The sequence below is a fragment of the Cyrtonyx montezumae genome, unplaced genomic scaffold (assembly GCF_038088225.1).
Source record: "Cyrtonyx montezumae isolate F1298 unplaced genomic scaffold, pur_monq_1.0 scaffold_2, whole genome shotgun sequence".
Lineage (NCBI taxonomy): Eukaryota > Metazoa > Chordata > Aves > Galliformes > Odontophoridae > Cyrtonyx > Cyrtonyx montezumae.
The window spans coordinates 11536627-11559759 of NW_027071936.1; the positions used below are offsets into that span (position 1 = coordinate 11536627).

General features: G+C 37.5%; 1 protein-coding gene across 2 annotated transcripts in view; it reads left to right on the forward strand.

The window, feature by feature from the left end:
- ARHGAP10 (Rho GTPase activating protein 10) overlaps positions 1-23133 on the forward strand; it is a 123365-nt gene that overhangs the window by 94838 nt on the left and 5394 nt on the right. For both annotated transcript variants that reach the window (XM_065736379.1, XM_065736380.1), the window contains 3 exons: positions 9276-9438; positions 19502-19633; positions 20383-20474. In XM_065736379.1, the coding sequence (XP_065592451.1) occupies positions 9276-9438; positions 19502-19633; positions 20383-20474 (387 nt within the window). The remainder of the gene's footprint in view (positions 1-9275; positions 9439-19501; positions 19634-20382; positions 20475-23133) is intronic.

Below are 23133 nucleotides of genomic sequence, written 5' to 3' on the forward strand. Positions count from 1 at the left end.
TTCTAAAAGCTGAAAAAGGTTTTTACTTTGTATAGCATTTGCCAGTGAAGATTAAGCTTTTGTCCTAGGTAATAACAGGTATGCATAGGGTTCCAGTTTCCTATCAGATAATCATCTTCTGCACAGAAAGTCAGTGGAAGGTACCAATTTTCTTGAAAGTATGGAATAATTTTGTCCTATTCTTTATAGAGACAGTATACAATCTGTCCATTGTTGCACCCCTGAGTAATCTACTTGATACAACCTACTTATTGCATAGTTCTCTGAAATCAAAATTAGGCATCGTATCATAGTAAACATCTCTTAACTTCTTTTCATGTGTCAAATTGTTATGGGTGATGTCAGAATTGCCTTTATATCATCGCCAGAGGCTGTCCATTCTTAGTGTATGAAACTTGGAGCCTGTGGAAATGTTGAAAATAAACACATCCCCATGTGCTCACACACGTGCATGCACACAACAAGGACTGGAAGTGTAGTGAAGTAGAATATAAATAGACTAGAAATAAAATCTGAGTTTAAAGGAGGAGTGGAGAGTTCAGGAGAGATGGTTAATCTTTCAATCTTTTCTTGAGACCAGGCATTAATGAAAATATGTGATCTCCTGTAATAATCATTTATCTCTTTAATTCTCTAACTTCTGTGCACGGACATCCAAGGGCACACAGTACTGTAAGAGTGCCAGCCTGAAACACTAAAAGCCATTGGTGCCAGACATGGAAGTCAGTGGTGTGTCTTTGCTACAAGCCAGCTGTGCCCTGTCCAACCTCTGTTGATTGAAAATAAATGCTCTCACCCAAAGAATGAAGGTAAAGACTTCATGCTGTTCAACTCTTCAGTCAGTTTCCTATGGATGAGAGTGCATTTTCTGAACAAGATGTTCCCTTGTGTGGTTTGACTCTTGCTTCCTTCGCTGATGAGAAGGATAAGAGAGAAAGATCTTGGAGAGGATAAACTTTCTAAAGGGCTGACACATGACTTAGAGAATATTCCTCCTCTTTCTGATTTATTCACAGTCCACACCAGTCTTTTCCTTGCAGTGAAAAAACAACAAATGTATTCTTGTTCTGTTAGCTTCTGGAAGTCTTTGCCCTATTTGGTTTTCTCATTCCCCTTTATTTTCTGATTTCTTCTTTCAGAAGTTGTACTTAATACTTAACAGAGCATAGTGAATTACATCGCTGTCACCTCCCATCTTCTTAGCTGTGCTTACAACTTGTTGAACTAACAGGAAGATTGAAGGAGTTCCTATGGAGGATATCATGAAAAAGTAATAGTAATACGGACAGTTAGAAATGCTGTCTTATCTAAAAGACTTGACTGTAACAAAGGAAAATAGTCTCAGTGACCATGGTAGCTGGAATCTACAAGCTTCATGCCTGACAAGTTTGATTATCTCCCAGAGCTAGTGTTCTGTAATGGATGAAAATTCACTGATGATGAAGGAGTTAACTTCTGTCTCAGCTATTACCACTGCTTGGTGTCACCTCTGTGCTGCACAGCCTCCTTGGTCCATCTCCACACTGTCCCTTAGAAGGGACAACGCACTGCTTCTCCAAACGTCCACAAAAAGTATTGCATTTGCATTTATCTAATGCAGGAGCATCAGAGGCATGAGTAGTGGTAGAAGAATCCAGGCATGAAAGAAAAAGTTGGTCTAAATACACTGAGGTAGCAAAATCTTTCTTCAGTTTTTGGATATGTTGCATTTTGGCAGTAGACGCATCTTCATAGTGACATCGTCCAGCAAGTCAGTATCTGAATTGCAAAGACATCAGAGAAGAGAAAGAAAAGGATTGATGGGAGAATATTTTCATGAACTTTAGATTTTCTGATTCTATTTAAGAGGGACTATTGAATGAGGGACCTTTCAATACTAGTTATGGCATTAGACGCTCTTTGGTGATCTGCTTTGATTTCTAAGATCTCATTGTCACTGATTAGACTTGAGATGTTCCATTGATAGGCTTTGATATATAGGTCTGGGCTCTAGCTATATGTTGCCTGGACTTAAGGAAAGCCAAGACATTCTATGTTACCATAAAACTACAAAAGCTATATACAAAAGCTATCCACTAACCTTATATTTTACCTGAGTTTTCAGAAAGTAGTTGCAGCTCATCACTGTGTTTTACAACCGTGAAATTAACGTGTGGCATTTGGCCAGCTTAGAAAGGCTAGAGGTACTACGTAGTTTCCTGCCAAGCAAACTCTGGTAAAAACTGAGTAATCTTTGGGTTCAATATTGCTCTTATATGTGTTTATAGTTGAACCTTGTATTTTAGAAAATAAATAAAATAATATCAGAAAGGAGTAGGGTAGAGGAATGGCCCCATAATTCCCCTGGCCCATAGGTAACTTGAAGAGGAGTACATTTTTCTGCCTTCCCTAGACCCAACTTAAACACCCACTTTCTGGCTGTAATTCTGGAGTTGCATCAGCCTGTCTGGAGGCAAATTCTGTCTAGTGCAGCTTCCTCCTTTTTCTAACATTTCTCAATCATGATGGAGTTGGGAAAAACAATGTCTGCGGGAAACCCACTTTGTACATAAGATGCACGTGCCTGTACATGCACACATTTGAAAAATGTATCAAAGTTGGTCTTTAGGGAAAAAAATGTATCCAACTTTAATGATAGTCTTAATTATTTTGTCTGAGAGGAAAAAATAGCTGGCATAGAGATCTCATTCTTACTGCATGTGTTTTGAAAGCATGAAACTGCTGGATATGCAGATCATACTCTGTCTGCTTTCTCAATGGGAGTTATGTTGGTTTTAGGGTATTTAAGCATATATACTTCTACTTCTCTAGAAACTCGTGGCATTTTTCTTACATTGCAGTAGCATACTGGGGCAGCACTGCAATGTGTAGTATTTGGTACACAATGAGGACAATGAATACTTTTCACTGATGAAATGTGATAATACAAGTCTATTTTTCTGTGTTTTTAAGGAGTCTGACATCCAAAACACTCATTCTTCAGAAACATTTAAATAATTCTTTTTTAATTTAGTATTTGCTATGATTTTTCAACCAAATAATTGGTCATTATTAGCACATTATGTGACTTAACTTTCAACTTTTAACATTAGTTTAAATAGCACAGCTTCACAAGTCTGAAGGGGAATAATAATACTATTGATACGTTTTAGTGGTATGTTAGGCAGAAGTACACTCCTTCTTAGTTTGCTTAGAAGTAAAGAAATGTCTATGTTAACCTGGTGCTTGGCATGATTAGCACAGGATAATTTGTGTTGAGAGTAGTGAGCAAAGGATTTAAGCTCCTGTGCAACCAACCTGGGCTAGGGAACTTGCTTTGGCAGGGGGGTTGGACTAGATGATCTCTAGAGGTCCCTTCCAATCCCTCCAATCCTGTGATTCTGTGATCTAGAGAAAGGTCTTTTCAAATGCAGTTCTGTTAGCACTTTGCAGAGTCCTCTGATCAGTATCAAATAATATATATATATATATTTTTTCACCACTAGAGTTAGTTCTGGCTTTTTCAGTCATCTCTGGATCTTTTCGAGAGTAAGGATGCTCCTGTAAGTACACAGCAAGGTGCAAATACTTGGTCACCATGAGATAATGGCACCTTTTGTATGAGTTTTGCAAATAAGTAGGTTAATTGTACACTTTTAGATTTAGATGTGCTGCTTCAGAATAAAATTTCTTTTGATTTCTGTTATGATTCTGACGTGAAAGTTCTGGTTCCTAGTAACAAGTAATTTGTTTTGACTCCTGTTGATCTGTAACCTAACTGGATTCCTCCTGTCAGTAATACATATAGTAAAGGAATTCTCAGAGCATATTCTGAAGAAGACAGCTACTTGTGTCACAATATAATGCTAATTAGTCGCCTTTAACTTTCTTAATGTGACTGCTATTTTGTGTTAAGGTATCACCTAATGTTTGCACCACTTGTGAGTCAACTAATCTAAAGTTTTTCATACCTCTTTTCTGTTATGTTGAAGCTCTAGCACATGGAACTAAGTTCTTACTTGATAAGGAAACATGTATGATATTCACCTTCTTTTCTATCTCTTATTAATTTATGAAATTCATATTAAATGAAAACAGAATATATGTCTTCAAATTAACATAAGAGCTAAGCTGCTGTATTATGTTAGCTGTTTATGGTGAGTGTCTGTTTGTTATCTCTTAGCTGGATGCAGCTGTGATGCTCAGGGAGGGAATGGGTGGCTGCACAGCAATGCAACTGCTGCTTCACTGTCTCACGATGCATAAACTATCAGACCTGAAGGCAGTAATGGAGATTTTACAGCGTCTTAAATTTATTTTCCTCAGTTCTTCCTGTTTCCTCTTGTCTAAAATCTGTGTGACTTTATTAAAGTGTAATAAGTTTAACCACCATTTGTGCATCTGATAAGCATTTACAGCGTACACAGTCTTAGAGCAGAACAGTTCTGTTCTGCTCACTTTCTATATATCTTAATAGAAACTGTGGTAAATTCCCCTTCTACTTCAGAAATATTTAGTTTCATAAACTGCTTCCTTCCTCTGGCTGCCCTAAAGCTACTGACGTTGGTTGTAATATTGATGTTAAAGATTAGTCTTTCTTTAAATAGTAAAGTAAGTAATTATTCATTTTACTTAAACTAAGGTTGGAAGAAAACTCTGTCACTCAAACAAGTAACTGGTTGTGTTGGCTCTTTTTTTTTCTTTTTCTTTTTCTTTTTTTTTGTAGCTTTTATTACACGCTTTTTCTTATTTAGAATTCTTGGAACAAAGTAAGGATCTGATTTTTGATACTGCCAAACTATTTCAGTTTCCCTTAACTTTAGATGCCAACAAAAATATATTCTTAGACTAGCCAGATGGAAAAAGTCAAAAGAAGGCAACTGGGAGGTATGTCATATTCAGTCAGGTGGAAGATGAGTTCACATTTTTGATACGGAAGGTCTGAGAGCCTGTATTATCTGAGCCTTTTCCACTCAAAAAGGAAAATGAATTAATTGCTGTGTATCTAATAGAAGGAAGCTAAATAACGTAAGTCAGTCTGTATAAGCATTTTCTGATCTTATGCAGATTTTTCATTGTGAGAAAGGGTGATACATAGTAAGCTAAAAAAGGCTATTTGGGTTAGAAACTCACTGGTAAGTAGTTCCAGTTAAACACAACCAGTATGTGGTGAGGACTATATAGTATACTATAGTAAACTATCGTATTTTCTAGACAGCAGTGGCCTTAATTAAGTACAGCCGTAAAGACAAAGCACAGATATCTGCTGCTGAGGCACAGTGAAAGCTCTAAAGTTGGATGGGTGTTGTGATTAGAACAGTAAAGCAATAAGATAATTTAAATGACAGTTTAAAAGGATCTGAGCAGTCTGAAGCATTTAAATAGTATGCAAAAAGTGATGGCATTGTGAAACAAGTTTTGACTCAGCTGAAAATGTAATTGGTTCCCATACCTGCTTGTATAGGATGAGGAGCTTGTAAGTGCAGTTGGGTGGCAACTCTAGAGATGGCCAAGCTCAAGGCTGAAGGAAGTCAGAGGCTTCCCACGAGTACACAGAAGGTGAAGAGTTGATGGCTGGAGTACTGACAAAAATTTGAGACATCACACAGGCTTTTATACTCAGAATCCTCATGTCCTTCATCTGGTCTGTCACTCTTTGGTACCTGAAGATAAGGAGAAAAGAGGGGAATTGGAATCTCTGGGGAAAAAAAAAATGAAGGCACTAAACACAACGAAATGCATGTTCAAAGAATGATGTAAATAAGCTTTAGAAATAAAACCTGTCTTCCTTGTTTTATGAAGTAAGAAGAGCTCAATAGAATTCAACTGTTACAGAAGAAAAATGGGAAATTTCAAGTTCTCCTTTTTGAAAGGACCTGTCAGTCTGATGTGGCAGCCAAACTCCTAATAGAAATTGGAAATCTGACAGTGCTGCTCTTTGTAGAACAAAGTTTGAGGAAAAGAGGAGTCATAGGAGAGAAACAGAAAGAAGTATTAGACCATCAATATTAGTGAGCCCATGAATTGTGAAGTAAAATAAAACCATAAACTTGATTCAATTCCAGCAATATATTAAACACACTCTAGACAAAACAGCTATGGCAAGACTTAAAAGATAATTTTACATCTCCGGCTAATTAAGATCTTTAATAGCTCCACAAAGCTGCATTTTCCAGAGGAAAAAAGGAAAGAGGAAATACCAATGTATATTACAAATTTTGACAAATTATTACAGAAAACTAAGAAAATTAATGTGGAATTTATAATCGGCAAGGTCAAGCAGAAATCTTCAGATAGGCCTGTTGCAATGTGAACACTTTGAATCAGGTTAAACCATCTAACTTATCCTTAAAAAATCAATGTTATCTAGTACTTGCATTTTATGGTTTGGCAGTGTTAGCTTTTAAAACACATAATGGATTACGATGGAAGAGATCTTAAAGGTCATCTGGTTTCAAACATCTTGTAATATGCCAAACAAGTTCAAAGAAACTAAAGGAATAGTAGCAATATTTAGAATGGTAAATATAGCTCCCTGATAATATATTTACATGTAGTTACAATAATGACAATGGTAGCTGCCTTGGAGTTGTTGCCATCTGCTACGCTGCACCTGTTCAAACAAAATAAGCTTGATTGTATTAAGGAAATAAACATACAGATCTTAGAAGAAAGATGTAATCCACAGCTATGGAATGGATAATTCTGTCCTGAAAAAAGTGACTCTGCTAACTGAGTCTCTTAGTCATAAAGAGCAATAACTCTAAACTACTAACATAATCTGGAAGCAAAACAATTCAGATTTCACACGTATGAACAGGAGATGGATAAGTGATGGAATTTAATGTTCACTGTGGCATTTGTGGGATGACAAGAAAATATTGGGAATTCTGATCTGGTGTACACTTTCCAGAAAGAACTCCAGAGTATTGGAACAGGTTCATGAAGCACGTGCTTGATCCTCAAACTGCAAAATCCCACGTAGTAAGAAAAATAGCGAAACTTAAAAACTGTTTAAATATCTTATTAAAGGTAAAGCCCCTCTGCTCCTTGTGAGCTGCCATCAGGCCTCCTTTCAACCTCCTCTGCTCAGGGCTGAACTAACTGAGGGACCTCCGCTGCTCCTCACACATCTTGCTCTCTGGACCCTGCACCATCTTTGTAGACCTCTGGACGCTAATAGTTTAGCATCCTCTATATATATAACAGCACAGAGCAGAGTGGGACACTGTGCTTCATGCACATCTTTGTACTACTGAAATCAAAGCACTGACACTATGAAGCACATGTAAAAACACTATAAATGCACATGTATCGGTTATAATCAGTGCACCAGATGACTGTGAGCTTTTACAGATAGACAGAATAGCTTTTTAATGAATAGAGTTATTGTTGTACTTTTCTGATGTTTAGAGTTATCTGCTTTTGTAATCTAAAGTATCTTTCCACATGGTATTAGATGTTGTTCACTTAATCCCAATAAATTTAGAAGGTGCTTTTCTGTTTAAATACTTTCCCTTTTTTTTTTTTCCTAAAGTCAGTTTACTAAGTTCTTACTCTTGAGAATGCAATGCAGCATTGACCACATCAAAATGCTGGCTCAGGAAAGCAGAGAAAGGAAGAACTAAGTTTGAAGAAAGATGTAACATCGAATTCTATTTATGGTTATGTCAAACGCAATTGCCTGCATATTTCAGTCTTTCAATTTAGAATCTACTGTGGGCAGTGACTGAAGTGTGTAATATTTCTTGCTTTCTCTGTGTGCTCTGAGAAATGATTCAACAGAAAAAATCTCCTCTTTCTGTAGAGGATGGTGACTTGGCCATACACTAATGAAGAGTAGTTTAGTACTTACGTTTTAGTGAATTTAAGTGGACAGTTCAGGTAAACATGGCTTTATAATATGGTGCATATAGGTTTTTAGTCTGACTTGCATTAATACTAGTATTTTGAAAATAGATTTTCATGACATAAAAGGACTTAAGTCATTTTAGAATTTTCACTTTTAGAATTAGAAAATAGTATTAAATAGGATTAAGTCTTACATAGTGCTACATATATACAGGTTCTCAGACTGTTGTAATACTTGAACAGCTTTTGATCCAGTAACTGCAATGGCATGTGAGGCTTTGTTTGTTCATTTTTTCTCCAGGTGTTCTGGTCCTGAAGAAGCAAAACTTTTCAGTGGTTATGAGATCACTAGTACTGAATTAACGCTAAAAGGACTTGTGTGATATTATTTATCAGGGCTGTGTCACGTGTTTAAGTGGGAGCAGAAAGCAGAGGAGGAAAGGAAAGGATGCAGGGAGCCATGGAAAGGATGTCTGGAAATCACTCTTATTACTGTTAAATATTAATATTCTGAAAATAGCTTCAGGCCCTGTTTGACACTATGGGCTCAGCTGTGCTGGACAATGTATTGTTTGCAATTGTCCTAATTTATTAAGACTCCTCTAGAACTTATAGAACGTACAACTGATGTTTAAATAAAAGAGTAAAAAGGAAAAACTATGTTGATGAAGGTAGCTTTTCAGTGAAAAAAATGGCTAGATGTGTCAGCACAGTCTGCAGTGATAGGTGTAGCTTTTCCTTACTGTTTCCTTACTTACTGCTTGTGAGATAGGAATAACGTTCCTTTAACCTCTTCCTGAGCAGTCGTTTTGAAATGCTTCCTCTTGACTGATGTTGTCCAAGTAACCTGTACCAACAAATAGTAGACCAAAATATGAGTTCTCTTAAAAGTGACAACCCTAAAAAGGAGAAATGAAAAAAAGTTCTTGTGTATCACGTGTTAGTTAATGGCCTGCTGTTAGAGAACTTTCTAAATCCGTCCTTTCTAAATTTCACTATTCTGTGTTTCATATGGATGTGCTTGTGAGCAATCATTTACTCCAAGGTGTATTAAATTATATTTAGAGACTACGTTTTTAGAGAGGTCTACAAATGTGTGTGGCCTAAGTTATTTTATATATGTGATAGGCTAGCCTAAAAAGCAACCCCACTTTCCAAATCTATCACTTCATCCACATAAAATACACGTTATAAAGGAGACCAGGAATACATTGTTTTGCAAAGACAGCCTTGTGATAATGATGGGGGAAAGTATGCTATAACAACTTCAGGGGGAGATGCTGATAGATTGTGTGTCCTCCCAACATATTGTGTGAAAATAGGATGCTAAGATTTTTCCTTGCATATATTCCAGGACATGGTGACCAAAGCAGATATTTTAGCTCTTTTTAATATCATTCTGATCCATGCTATGATTTTTTATTTTTATTTTTTTCTCCTCATAGCTGACAGTCACACCTCTCCAAAAGAAGACACTCCAACTGGTAGCATGGATTCACTTTCTTCCCAGTCTCCTACCCCTGTGTTCTCTGGTAGCCCTCCTGGACTACTAGATAGGAATCACCTTATTATGGACAGTGGATATCTTACGGACTGGACAACAAATCTGTAAGTATCCTGAAAATCAAGTAAAGATTTTCCACTGTCACAATAAAACACTTGAAACACATTTTCATTTTTAGTTTGGTAGAAAGTGAATTGCTTTTTAAAATCACATACAGTTCTGTTTCTCTTCTGTTATAAAAAGGTATGTTTTACTACAACAGTATTACACACCATTGTGCAGCTTAAAGGCTGCCTGAATGCGGCAGAGTTTTATTCCTTCTGAAATCTAGTGTGCTTCACTATAACCTATTATAAATTTTTAAATGATTTTTATGTAGGAAATAAATACTTAAGTCATTATTTATATGATGTATTGCTCTAGTTTTATGTCAAGACAGTGTTAAGCTACACTTAAGTGCAGGGCCATTAAGATTTAGGACCAAATTTGGTTTTGGATAAATGCACTTAAATGGGTGTTGTTGCCTACGAATATTATCATTGTTAATCCCATGTTGTTAACGAGTTAACCACCTGCTTTACAACCAAAGTGCAGTGTATCACTTCCAGTGGACTATGTACACATTCAGTTTTGAGCATGACTTTAATTTGGCAAAAATGGATATTACAATTTTAATGTAATCTCTGTAACACATACTCCGGTCTGATACACAGAGCTAAACATGCCTTCTTTCAATTAGAAGTTGAACTTCAATTCTATTTTGCTACTTATACTAACTTTACCATATCAATACAAAGTTTTCCAGCCTTAGTGCTGAGAAGATGGAAGAAGCAAGCCTGGAGAAAAGATTTGTTACAGAGACTTACCACAAAGTCATTTTGTGTAGCCTGTTCTATAGATGAAGCAAGTGTGTAAAAAATATGTGTAGATGTACATAACATATGAGCATTTGTGGACAGCTATACATTGGGTTTATACTTCCAAATATAGAAATGAATAATGAACTCATTAAGGTACTTCTCACTTTTAACAGTCTTTCCTCATACAAATAGAAAGATGTTCAGATACTTATAGATACTTCACACATGCATTGTGTATTCAGAGTACTGAAACACACTTTTCACTCTCCTCTTGTACTGTCCAGTAGTGACACAAGATTGACAGTAAGCTCTATTTGATGAAATGAGATGCACGTGTGGAAAACAAGTGCTGTGGGTGACATGTAACTGGTGTGTCTAGGAAAGCAGGCATAGCTGAAAGGGAACATAAGCTTACAAGAACATTAATAATATCACAGAATCAAGTAAGCCTTGGTTTAATACAGGGCCTTCAGATGTCAGATGAAACTTCCTAGCACTGTTTGCCTGTTTATTTTCATGGAAAATTATACTGTACTGCAGTTTTGGAAACTTAGTTTCACAGCTTGGGGTTTTATATTCAGTTGGAAACAGTTGGGAAGGAAAGTGATTTGTTACATGCACCTAGATGATCTCTCCAAGAGTTTCCTCCACTCACCTGTATGAAAAATTGCTTAAAACCTACTTCAGTGACAAAGTACACAGCACATTCTTGTATTCTTCTGCTTTCTCACACTGACTTGGGCTTATCGCCCCCTTCTAGGTCTGATGACACAAAGGGCCTTGACACAACAAAACAAAACAAACCAACCAAACAACTCCACTATATTAATGGCAGAGCTCGATGTCAGAAAGAAAGATATACTTCCTGAACCGTGGCTGTCATTTTGCTCATGAGTCCCTGTGTACAGGCAAACGTTGACTTAGCATGGTATAACTGTGTTATCTTGCAGAAGTGCACAAAAGAAGGCATTCATTGGCTCTTGAATGCTGTGGTTGTACTTATGGGATTCTCATTAAAAATACTATTCCAGAAATCAGTGGAGAACAGTCCACCTCTTTCCGTTTTTGCAAGATTTCAAAATGTTCCAAATTGGAACAAAAGTAATTCTCAAAGTCTCAGCATCCTCTGTAAAATGGTATTACAGATCTTCACTGAGTTACAGTAAATACCATTATTTACCCTAAGTAAGGCAGAAACATAAGAGGATCTGTTTTCTCAAATTTCTAGTGATGTTTGTAACACATGGATGTTGCTTGTAAGAGATCAGTCACTAAGCAGTTATGCAATTGACAAGGTGATGGTGGAACAGTAACTTCTTTGCAATAAAAAATCTGCATGCACTATTTCCAGGGGGAAGGATGTTGAATTGTGGGTCAATATATGTCAGATATTCCAAGGTTAATTCATATCAGTAACTTATTTTAAGTAGTAACACATGACTTGTGGTATTCCTCCCCAAGGAAAGATTTTTTTTTCCCCCTACTAAATGATTTTTTCTTAACGCACGCACTTACCGTGTCCCATCTTTGAAAACAAAAGCAAAATTTCACCATTGCATGGTGAAAGCAGCAGCAAATGAAAATGAATACTTCCTCACCTCCTGGTTTTTACTAGGAATGGACTACATGGCTAAAGCTGGGAAAGAAATGAAGAAAATGAGAGCTGTATGACAAATCCAACACGTCTCAATGTAAGGTTAACAGAATGAATAATGCCAAACAGCGTTGTAGAAAGACTATCCCAACAGTAAGAGACAATTGAAATAAAAGAAAATGCTCACCCATATCCTAGAGTCATGGGAGGAAACACCAGAATTAATCCCAAAATCCTCCAAAAAAAACCAACCTTTCCTTACTCGTGGTCAGCCTTTAAATGGGGTTTAGGAGAGGTGGAGCCAGATTCCACCCCTTCCAGTCACACAGGTGGATTGCCTTCACCTGTGCTTCTGCAGCTGCCTCAGTGCTCACCTCAGGTGATCAATCAGTGTTTCAGGCCGTGATTCAACAGTTCCCATACACTCACAAAGCCCTGTATGCTAGAGTATCATGTCAACATTACATGCACCGTATCTGGAAGCTTTCACGTATGTGCCATTTTGAAGGATGTCATAAATATGTATTGTTTGAAAATATCTTCCATCCAGGCAATGTTTAATTACTCAGACAAAAAAGAAATAATAAAAAAATAGTACTTATGGTAGTGAGCTGGATAGAATATTTGACCCTTGTGATGTTCTCCAGTGGTATGTTTGTTGTTTTATTTTCTTTAAGGCATAGCAGCAATGACAGTCTCAGTCTGGTGTTAACCAAAGCAGCTGAATTCCTTCTTTTTTCCTCTTTGTTTTCTTTAAGTGGCCACATACACATGCACTTAAGCTGGACAATTAACATTGTACAGCTGTTTTCTTTAGGTCAAACACTGCTACCTCTGTCAAAGTTCATGTTGCTCTGACAGATGGTTACTGCTTTTGCAAGCAGAGCATGTTTCAGGCAGTTTTTACCGGATAATTTTGAGACTGGTGTTGGTATAGTTTCACCAGCAGTACGTGCTCAGACTGCTTATGTTTTTCCTCAGAACCACAGTTGGCTCTGGGGGAGAACAGCAACAAAAGCATTCCCATGTCAGGTGCCTCCAGTTCCTTGCATATTCCTTCTGATTCAGATGTCCATCTTAGAAGGGTATTCTGAAGGGAAACAGCAACTTCTAAATGAAATGTGGCTGTCCACAGAGCCATTCTTTAATATCATTCTTTGATCTGTTCCTTCTGTTATGTTAGATGCTCTAAAACAGTCAATATTCCCCTCTTCAAGAATTTGCCAATGTATTTAAAAAAAATGAAAATACGGAAAGTAGGATGCGCAAATACAGTGATAGGTGCTGTGATTTTGTGAGTTGTGCATAATATTATTCTGACCTGGATATAAACAAAAAACTAACAAAATAAACCACCAGACATCTTTTACCCACAGGCATCAGTTTTCCCCAAATTGTTGTCTACTCTACAAATGCAAATTATCTGAAGAGCTTAGACCTGAAAAATTCACTTTCCGCACCTTCCTTCTGAGTTGCTTCAATTGCTGGCTGATCAGAGGACGAGTTATGGCTAATCTCTCTTGGCGAGTTTGTTTTCTTCCTTTTCCTTCCTTCCTTAGCAGTGTTTTTGCTTCTTTTTATTTTTATTTTTTTTTCCTGGTGGCTGCTGCAGATTGCTGCTCCCTGCAGACTGTTGCAGCAGGCAGTGATCAGGAAGCCAGTTGACAGTGTTGGTAGGGAAAGATATTGGTATATAGATGCCACAAGAGGTTCCAGAGATCTACTGACAATAGGTGAGGGGAAAACATAGACCGTTAAGGAGGGATGAATTCAGAAAAACACTGTGATGGAAATCCAGGAAATAAAGTGAGCTAACATGCAAAACTGCTTTTTGATCTTCTTGTGTAAGGCTTGGGCATGCCCTGCTTTCATCTGTTCCTTCCATTTTCTGCATCTCCTGTGATTCTTCTGATTCTTCTGGCAGTTTGGACCTGTACAAGTTTGTGTGCTTTTATCATTACCGATTCATTTTCTGGGGTGCTGCTCTGACACAAGGTTCCTTCCCTACAACTGGAGAGCCAGCATCCTCTAATCAATCCTAGGAGAAAATCTCATAAAGCAACTAGTTCCTAATAGCTTAGAAGGAAGGAAGATCATGACGAATATTGGTCTTGAGAATATTAACTTGCCTTAATTCAGAATCTCATTGTAACTGCAGTAATTTCAGTGGCAGAATAAGTAATCTAGACTCTTTATTTATTTAATTATTGCATTATAATTCTGGCATTATTATCCTGACATTTTAATATTCTGTTACGAAGCCCAGTGGTGTGCTATGGTCATTGTTTATATGTCTTTACTGTCCACGGAGGCTCTCAGAATGGTGATGAGAGCCATGCTCCTAGTGCTTCCAGGGCCTTTGTGACCAAGAAAGAAGATGATCTGTTTGTTCCTCGTGAAATCTCTGGCTTGTTCAAATTCCCAGTGAGCAAACCGATGTCAAAAGAAACATTGGATAGTAAGGGAGGGCAGAAAAAGAGGTGTTCTGAATGTAACAGGAAGATAGTTCTCATGTTTTTTCACTGCTGAATGAATTCCCATCAGCCTTGTTATATCTATACCTGTAGACTGCACCTCTGGACTCTCCTTCAAATTCTAACAGTTTATTTTTGTATTTTCTGGCAGCGGTGTACATTTGCAGTTTAAAACAGATGATGAGTGACTTCAGCTTTGGTGTCCTGAAAACTTTTATATCTTATGGAATCACCTCCTTTTAGTTTAAACAGCTTTAGAAGGCACAATCCAGGTACACAGCAGTGCTACTCACTCGTTGCGCTTATTTTGCAGTATGGTCTTGGTTCAGCTGCCACCTCTTCAGTGACTCAGCAGTTTGAGGGCAGATTTAAGAGAAGCAGGCACTTCTTTTTGTATTCCTTTGTTATGCAAGCAGTGCAGTAGCCCTCGTTTTGCAGCTCCATTGAAACAGTCGAAATATAACTCCATCACGTGGGTCTTACAAAATAGGTTTTGCCATCTCCCTGTCTTCCAATGACAGCTCAGTTGGACAGCAGCACCGCTGGATGAGTGCCAGCTGAGCAGTACATGTGCTCGGAGCAGGGAGGGACATGGATAAAAGCATTATGAGCTAAAGTGTCTTGTTTTTCCTCCTCCTCTTTTTCTTTTCTTTGCTCGATTCCAGAAAACGCAGCCCCCACATTTATTTCCTAAAAGGAATGGCAGTCTGCTATAAGAGTACATATGTACAAACTTAAGTTTTGCTCAGTCTGAGTTATCATTTAAAAATGCTGCAGCCTAGGACAGCTGCTACAAAGACATAAATTTCAGATTTACCAGACTGGCGTGAAATACCATTTCACTAATACGTTGGCTGCTTCACTGAAACTTCATGATCCAACTTTAACAAAGCATCTATTTCAGTTTTGGCTGATGTGCTCTGTATAAACGAGGAATCTGGAATGTTGATTGTGCATTACATACTTTACATTTGGTGGTGGAGTTTCTTTTCAGAGTGGACACGGATCAGGAAAATCTGTCCTTTTGTTTTGTCTCCAGCTTTGCTGCCACTATGACAATTTCTAGAATTTCATCCATATATTTTTTGCTCCTGGCTCTCACCAAGGCATGGAGTTTTAACATGTAGGAAGATTGCTGTCTGGTGGTGAAGAATATCGCATTGCATATTGAATCAGAAGCAGCTGATACCTTTTGATATACCATGTCATCTTATAATGAAACCTTTTAAGAACACTTCCATGGAGTTTATGTCAACCAGACACCGTGATATCATAGCCATGGGGCTGCCAAGGCCTTCTATGAAACAACCCCTTTTTTCTTAAGAATTACAGTGTAGATTCTTTTCACAGACTATCTTCCTTGTTCTCAAGATAAGAGGCTGCTCTTTAGCAGTGTTACCTTAGGAACCAGACAGATAAACATCCAATAAAATCTTGTTTTCGGGAGTTTGTTTCTGAATATCAGTACACAATCTCTAGCTTATTTTCAGTAAGACCATTTTCTCACTCCTTCCTTCTCCCAACTTTTTTCTCAGAGTGAGACGGTTATATTAGTTTTTTTTCCTTTCCCCACAGGAAATGCATTGTGTTCATTTTAGCCCTTAGAAGAGTGATTTCTTCAACATACCTTCTCAAAGTTGAGATGCTGTATGATAAGATAGACAACGCTTTCTAATTTAGCATTATCTTGATAAACAAGGCTTGCAAAGCTTTGCTGTTTCAAGAATCTTTTGAAGGAAAAAGGAAGTTATTTTGTGTGTTGCTTACACAGCACAACACTGGAAGATTTCCCAGTGAGTAAAACCTTCTGCTTTAATAATAAAATTAAGTGGTTCCCGAGATAGCCAAGTACAGTAAATAAAAAAAAAAAAAAAGAACTGAAATTCTAGAATGTGCTTAATATTTAAAGCCATTAAAGGTTGTTTTTGTTTTTTTTTCTTTTTCTCAATATGGTGAAGCTATTGCTGTTGAAAAATGGTTTGATTTTTTTTTTCTTTTCCTCCTGGATCCTAAACAATGATCTGTTGGTGTATAACCATGAGCTGAAAGCGACAGGAAAATTGAGGAACAGTACTGCAGTGCTTTAGCTACAGCTGAGATGTATTAACTGTGTTCATCAGAAAGGAGGGAGGGAACAGACCACATACTTGCACCTCTGGAGGCTTTTTCCTGTGTTCGAGTTGCTCAGAATTTGTAGAAATCTGCTCATCTTTACTTACTTTTATCTAATGCTACCTGATAAAGGATACTGTGGTCTTACTTGATAGGCTACTGTTCTTATTAAATCTGTGTTACCTGAGAAATAAATGGGCCATGAGAGGGACTGAACACACAACGTCATCCTGCTCCTTTCTCTGCACACCTACTCTGTCGTTGATGTTGTTGGTTTATTTATTTATTGAATTCCTTCTTACAAGTCTCAAAGAGAAGCCAGCTGCAATATTCAGAGTATTCTTTTGAATGACTGCTCCTGGCTCAGCATTCCGAGTATCATTGTGAAATCATTAATCTCATGTCTTACATATGAGCAGTATGTGTCATCCTAGAGCTGATCATGCAAGTTGCACAGATAAATAATATGCATATTTCAAAGAAATATCTAATGAATGGAAGCTTCTAGCGCTCACTTATTAAGAAGCAAACGCGAGATATGCAGTAGAGAAAACTACTTGGTATAAAGATATTCTTCACCAGGGATTAGTTTGAATAAGCAACACTTTCATGTTCTTCTGGCTGTATACTTGGAAGGTTCCTTTTCTATATTCTGTAATTTACAGGTCTATAAATTGAGCCCTACCCAGTCTTAATTTTGGAGTTGATTGAAGTGAATAATTAAAAGCAAACGTGAAATGATTTTTCTTTGAATATCAGGATTGCTTTAACTGCAATAGTTCAGTTAGTCAAGCATGATAAATTTTTTCATATACTTTTTGAAAACCACGTTTGTCATAGGTACACCTATGCTACTGAGTTAAAATTAACTTTACACATAATTTATGTGTAGAATGATGGGCAGATGGTCTGTGTTTTAGAAAACTTCATAAACTTTGCAGTACTGTTGAGCAATTTCTTAGCCTTGGTATTCAGAATGAACAACGCAAATGCCAGTGTTCACACTTTGTTTTTTATCTTCAAATGGAGTCACAGCTGATAATTAGGGAAACTTGAAACAATACATAAGAATGGTAAGAAGAGAACAAGTTCAAGTGGAAGGAAGTCACAACATGATATACACATACTGTGTAGTGGTAGGTTCAGAAGTGGCTAAGCAGACCGGATGCATGGAATAATATGTTTCTGATCAGCACAGTTCAGCTTTTATTCAGTTCACTACATACATTTTCTCCCTTTATTGGGTAAATCTGATAGTTTTAAAAGCAGAACGTGTTTTGATAAACTCTTCTCATTATGATGCCAGCAAATTTAAATTTCATTTTTATTAGTGGAATTAACTACAAAATGCTGGTTTTGTACACTTAGAATTCCAGCTTTCATCCAAACGCAGTCTGACAGAGATCCAAATTAAAAATTATCTTGTTGAATAAAGACTGGGCCATTCACTGCGTTATAATGCAATGCATTAAAAAATTAACTGTCAAAATAAATGTCTATGTAAGTATGTGACAATTTATAAAGTGAAAACGCAATATATTGGCTGGCACAATTAGTGTGTAAAAGTCGTACCCGTTCGTAAGCCTTGTTATACAACTTGACCAGTGATTATTTCCTCTAGAAATTAAATGTCCTCTTGCACAAGAAGATGAAAGTCAACTGAACAATTTAGGTTTCCCGCATTCTTTTACTCGCTTGTAATTAAGAGGAGTGTCTGTGGATTTTGTTTTTGGTCAATCCACCTTGCTTAGGTGGAAATCTGCACACCTAGATAATCCTTCTTGACTAGTTTCAGAGATTTTGGTGGTGCTTTGCAGATATGAGATATCTCAAAGATTAATTCTGGAATAAGTCTGACAAATAAGAGATGGTTGACACTTAAACACCACTTGTTCCAAGCTTAAGATTACTGCACCCCTAAGAATAAGAAATTGGGGAAAGCTGGTGGCAGGAAGCCTGTCTGGATGAGGAAAGAACTCGTGGATAAACTGGAAGGAAAGAAGATGTTTGAAGAAACATGGAAAAAGGGGCCAGGCCGCCTGGGAAGAATACAGTAATGTTGTCTGGGCCTGTAGGGATGCAACAAGGAAGGCTGAGGGACACTTGGAATTAAACCTTGCAAAGGAAGCAAAGCATAACCAGAAAGGCTTTTTAAGTACGCCAACAGTAAAAGGAAGACCAGGGAAATTGTGGGTCCCCTACAGAATGAGGTGGGTGCCCCGGTAACTGGGGAAACTATGAAAATGGAGATTCTGAATGCCTTCCTTGCTTCAGCCTTCAATGTTTAGATTAGCCCTTAGGAATCCCATACCTTGCTGCACTTTGAAGGCTGTGCTTTCAAGTGATGTTTCTTGTGTGGAAGATGTGTGTGAACCACATTAATTCTGTTTCCGCTTGAAGTCTAGCTCTTTGCTCCAAAGATATGATTACATGTTCAGATTTTTGGTTGCTCTGCCCATGAAGCAAAACTTCCAGTATTGGAACATTTCAGTTCCTCAAACTGTAGGAGTGAGGAACATCGTTTGTGTCGGGAATTACTTCATATATATTTTTCAGTGATAAATGTTTCATCTGCTGTTCTTCTCTTGTAGCAACTATGTATTCAGCTATTAATTTAATATAAATTTGAACAGTGAGCTCATGAGGGCAGACACTGAAGCAGTTATGAGAATGAGATCTCAATCCAGAGGCAGCATTGTGATCCCAGTACTGTAATAGCTGTAGCCTTTTGAAATCTTCCCATCATACATCATGCCATAGTACAGTGCTGAGAAGATTTTTAAATAGATTCGTCAAAACTTGTAAAGGCAGAGTGGCAGCTCAAATAATAGCCTGCTATATGCAGTTTCATTGTATCTGTCTTTATTAGATAAGGAATGTGGAGTTTTTTTCTCATTATTGGCTATGTCATGCATCTCAGGTAATTCATCCAAGCTTAAGATAAAGGGCATAAAGGAGAAATGCTTTCAAGGAGGAAATGGTAGAAACAATATCTGGTATCTAATATACAGTTTGACACACTAATTGGTTTTCAGTTTTGATGATCTAACTAGTTAGTCTAGCTTTGAAGATTCAAACATTTTTGGTATTCATCTTGTTAACACTGCCTTGAAAATACTTCCCTTAGTTCTGGTCAAAGCTGCTCGTCGATGGTTTCGTGGATGAACACCCCGTGCACTAACCCAGTTGCTACAAATGCTGCACCATCCGCTTTCTCCTTCCCTAATCCTTCCACTGGAAGTGACAGAGCAGTGGAGAGGTATGATGTAGTCTCTGACATTTGCTGTTTTTTTAATTACTCTCTATTGTCTGTATCTTTAAAAAAAATAATTAATTAGTGCCTTCTGCAGTAAATAAGTGGTTATCTCAATTCAAGAAATGCAACCTTAGCAATTTTTACAGAATAAAATATCAGACTACTTTGTCTTATTTTTCCTTTAAACTTCCTTATAGAAGGCACCTAGATTGAGCCAGGTGTATTTTTGAGCATCATGAAAAGACTACTTGAAGTTTTATAAACCTTATTGCATATAGGACAAAATAGCATATTCCTTGATCTAGTAATGTTGCATTGGAAGAAAGAAGAATGAATTTAGGAAAGAATTCTCTGCAGTGATAGTGAAAAGCTGTGTTGCAAGGTTCACGAGGGAACACTTTGGAAGACAGAATGACTAGTCCATAAATGAGATAACGTATGCTTTGCCTACTATCGATTTCACTGCTGATTAGCATTTGGCAATATTTTAGCTGCAGTTGAAAGCTGTGTTTAACTGTCATAGAAATAAGTGTGCACAAAAGCAGGAGTATGATATTCAGAAATGCCAACAGTAAGCTGTGAAGCTTCAGCTTTGGCATTTGTGTGTACGAATTAGAAGCCAGTGATGATGCATATGAGCCTGCATTGAAAGTTTTAGCCATCCCCCAGTGAGAATGGAGAGAGAATGGTTGAGAAAAGAGTGGTTTCTTTAGTAGGGAAAAGTAACTGCATCTCATAATTTCATTTTTCAGCGTTGCCCACCGAAAAGCAAGAGCAGTTTATCCATGCGAAGCAGAACATAGCTCTGAATTATCATTTCAGACAGGAGCAATTTTTGAAGATGGTAAGTACTTATTGAGTGAATGTAAAGCAATGAAAAACAAACTAACACAACTGTTTAAATGGCTTTGGATAAAAATACCAGCATAACTGCTATTCTGTCAATGTTGCTGGCGGCAGTCAGTGACATAGAAGATTCCTGGTACACAGAACTACATTAGCATACACGAAAGCAATACGAGGTAATGTCATTGCTTCTGTTGATCAGATTCTTGTTGGTTTTTACATTTCAGCAGTGTTTAAACGTGTGTCACAGTAAAAAAAAAAAAAAAAGAAACCAAAAAAAGTTCAGCAATAGAGGAAAGGCCTATATGCACTACATATGTAAAATATCACAGAAACTCTTAAAACGATCCATTTAAGGATTTTCAAGCAGAGTAAGTCAGATTATCATTGTAGAGAAAAGAGAGTGTTTAGTCTTCTGACCAGAGGATGGCTTAATGTGTATTTGTACACACACAAAGAGGGATATTCACAGGATGAAGGCCCGTGTTTAAAAATTTCTGTGGACCCAAATGTAATATTGCATATGAACATCCAGAAAGTGATTCTGCGCTCAAGGCTGTGGTGAAGCTCCTCAGTGAGCTTCTGTGGCTCTTCAGCATCTGCACAGGGGCTTTGAACTGACAAGAATGGCTTTAGTTCTAAAACCTTATGCCACTAACAATTGAAATACGAAATCTGAAAACACAGAAGATATCAGAGGTCAGTTTTTTCATCCTGTTGAAGAAAGGGATGGTATGCAGCCGATCAACAGGACCTCGACAAATTCAGTAAATCTTGTTACCTGAATGCAATTTAATAAAATTCTTAAGTAGAAATTAATTCACAGCAGGAGCAGTGTAAGACTTGTTTGTGACAAGGCCTTCGTAAGTGGCATTAATTCTGAAAAACAAAAGACATTCGGCCACAATCCTCATCCAAGTTTTGTGCAGACTGAGGGATTCAAAGTCGTTTGTGAATTAGGTTCTCGAGATTCTTGGTCAGTACTGAGACCAATACTTCATCCTTTCAGTCTGTCCAGAGGCACATGTGTAGTAAGGGGCACACTGGCCCCTAAAGAAAGTGGAAACTGCAGTGATGCCTGTTTTTCTTATCCATTGCTATCTTGCTACCAGGCCAGAAGGCTGATAAGTACATTCCAGAGGTGAAGTAGTATTTAAATTGGAATGACTAAACACTCTTGGGATAAACACTGCCCAGTCATACAGATGCTACATATCAGAATCTTTGTTTAGATATCCAATAAAGGAGAAGTATTTCAAATTACCTGTTTACATCCAGCAAGAAAAAGAGAAAAGAATAGTCTGAAACAGCTGGGAAAAAAAAAAATCAGCCTGCAGGTGTTAGAAGGCTCTCTGAGTATGTCTTAAATTGCCCCAAATGTACCCTGTTAACTCTGTTAGTACTGGATCAAAAGTACGTGCGGGAAAGTTGTTCACATAAAGCTGAAACAAATGGGGGGAACTCAGCAGCATTCTTTCTCTCTTTCTCCTTTTTTCAGCAGTCATAACAACAACAAAACAGCTCAGACATAGACATCTACTTCCCCTTCTCGGTGAAGCCTAATTTAAAGCAGCAGATTGTAAGGAAATCACTGTGCCCTCTCTTCCCAAATAAATAAAGAGTAGGCCTCATACAGAATTCAGTTAATGTTGATATATACATTTTTTTTGTTTGCTTTGCTTTTTTATTCAATGTAAGGTGGTTTGGGGTCCCCACAACATTCTTCCCTCCTAACATCCACTTGACAAAGTCATACTTGGTGTTTCCTATTAGATAAGTGCCTTGCAGGCAATTCATGTCTGAATCAAGTTAGAAAGGAAATCTTTTAAAGATGGATTAGCTAAATGATTGCTCTTTTTAAAGTCACTTACAGCAGTTATTTTAATTTAGGTTTTTTAAAACATGACTGATAGGGATCTTCCACAGATGTAAAATTTGTGTATGGAAAAAAAATCAGGAGCATGGAAGAAGAGATCTGGTGCATAAAAGACAGACATTTCTGAAGTGGAGCACCACAGGATGCACGCCTGTTGTGTAGCCAGTGGGGAAGTCAGCCTTGCAAGAATTTGTTTCTTTGGTATAATGTGTTTGTGTGAATGTAGTGTTGAGATTCTTTTCCTTTGTAAAGAGGTCGATAGACATTATGGCAAATCTACCATGGTTTTGGTGCGTTAGAGCCTCAGTAGTTTTTCAGCTAGACAGTCGGATCATCCAAGAGCTAGAACAAATATGAATTTGATTCTTTGGCAGTACATGGAGAGTGGTTTCAACCATAAGAAGGTTTTCCCATATCATCCTTTCAAATAACCTTGGAAAAAGTTTCTTAAAACCTAATTGTAGATCTCCAATAGCGAGCTCACATCTACTTAAGGACATTCGTTCTGATTTATTCCATTGTATCCTGCTTACTTTATAGATGTTGTTCTTCTCCCTGTAGCACTGCCAGCCCAGGGAAGGTTGTGGACTAGCCCGAAAACAACGGAGAAGATGCAAATAATGAGACACTAACTGGATATATTTAACAACTTAATGGCCATTCTATAACAATTTGTAGTAAGTTATGTCATGGGCAGGCTTCATGTATGGTAACAGGCATATAGCTAATAGAATAAGCAGTTCAAATAGTATGGTAGTCAAGATATACAACAAGAAAGATT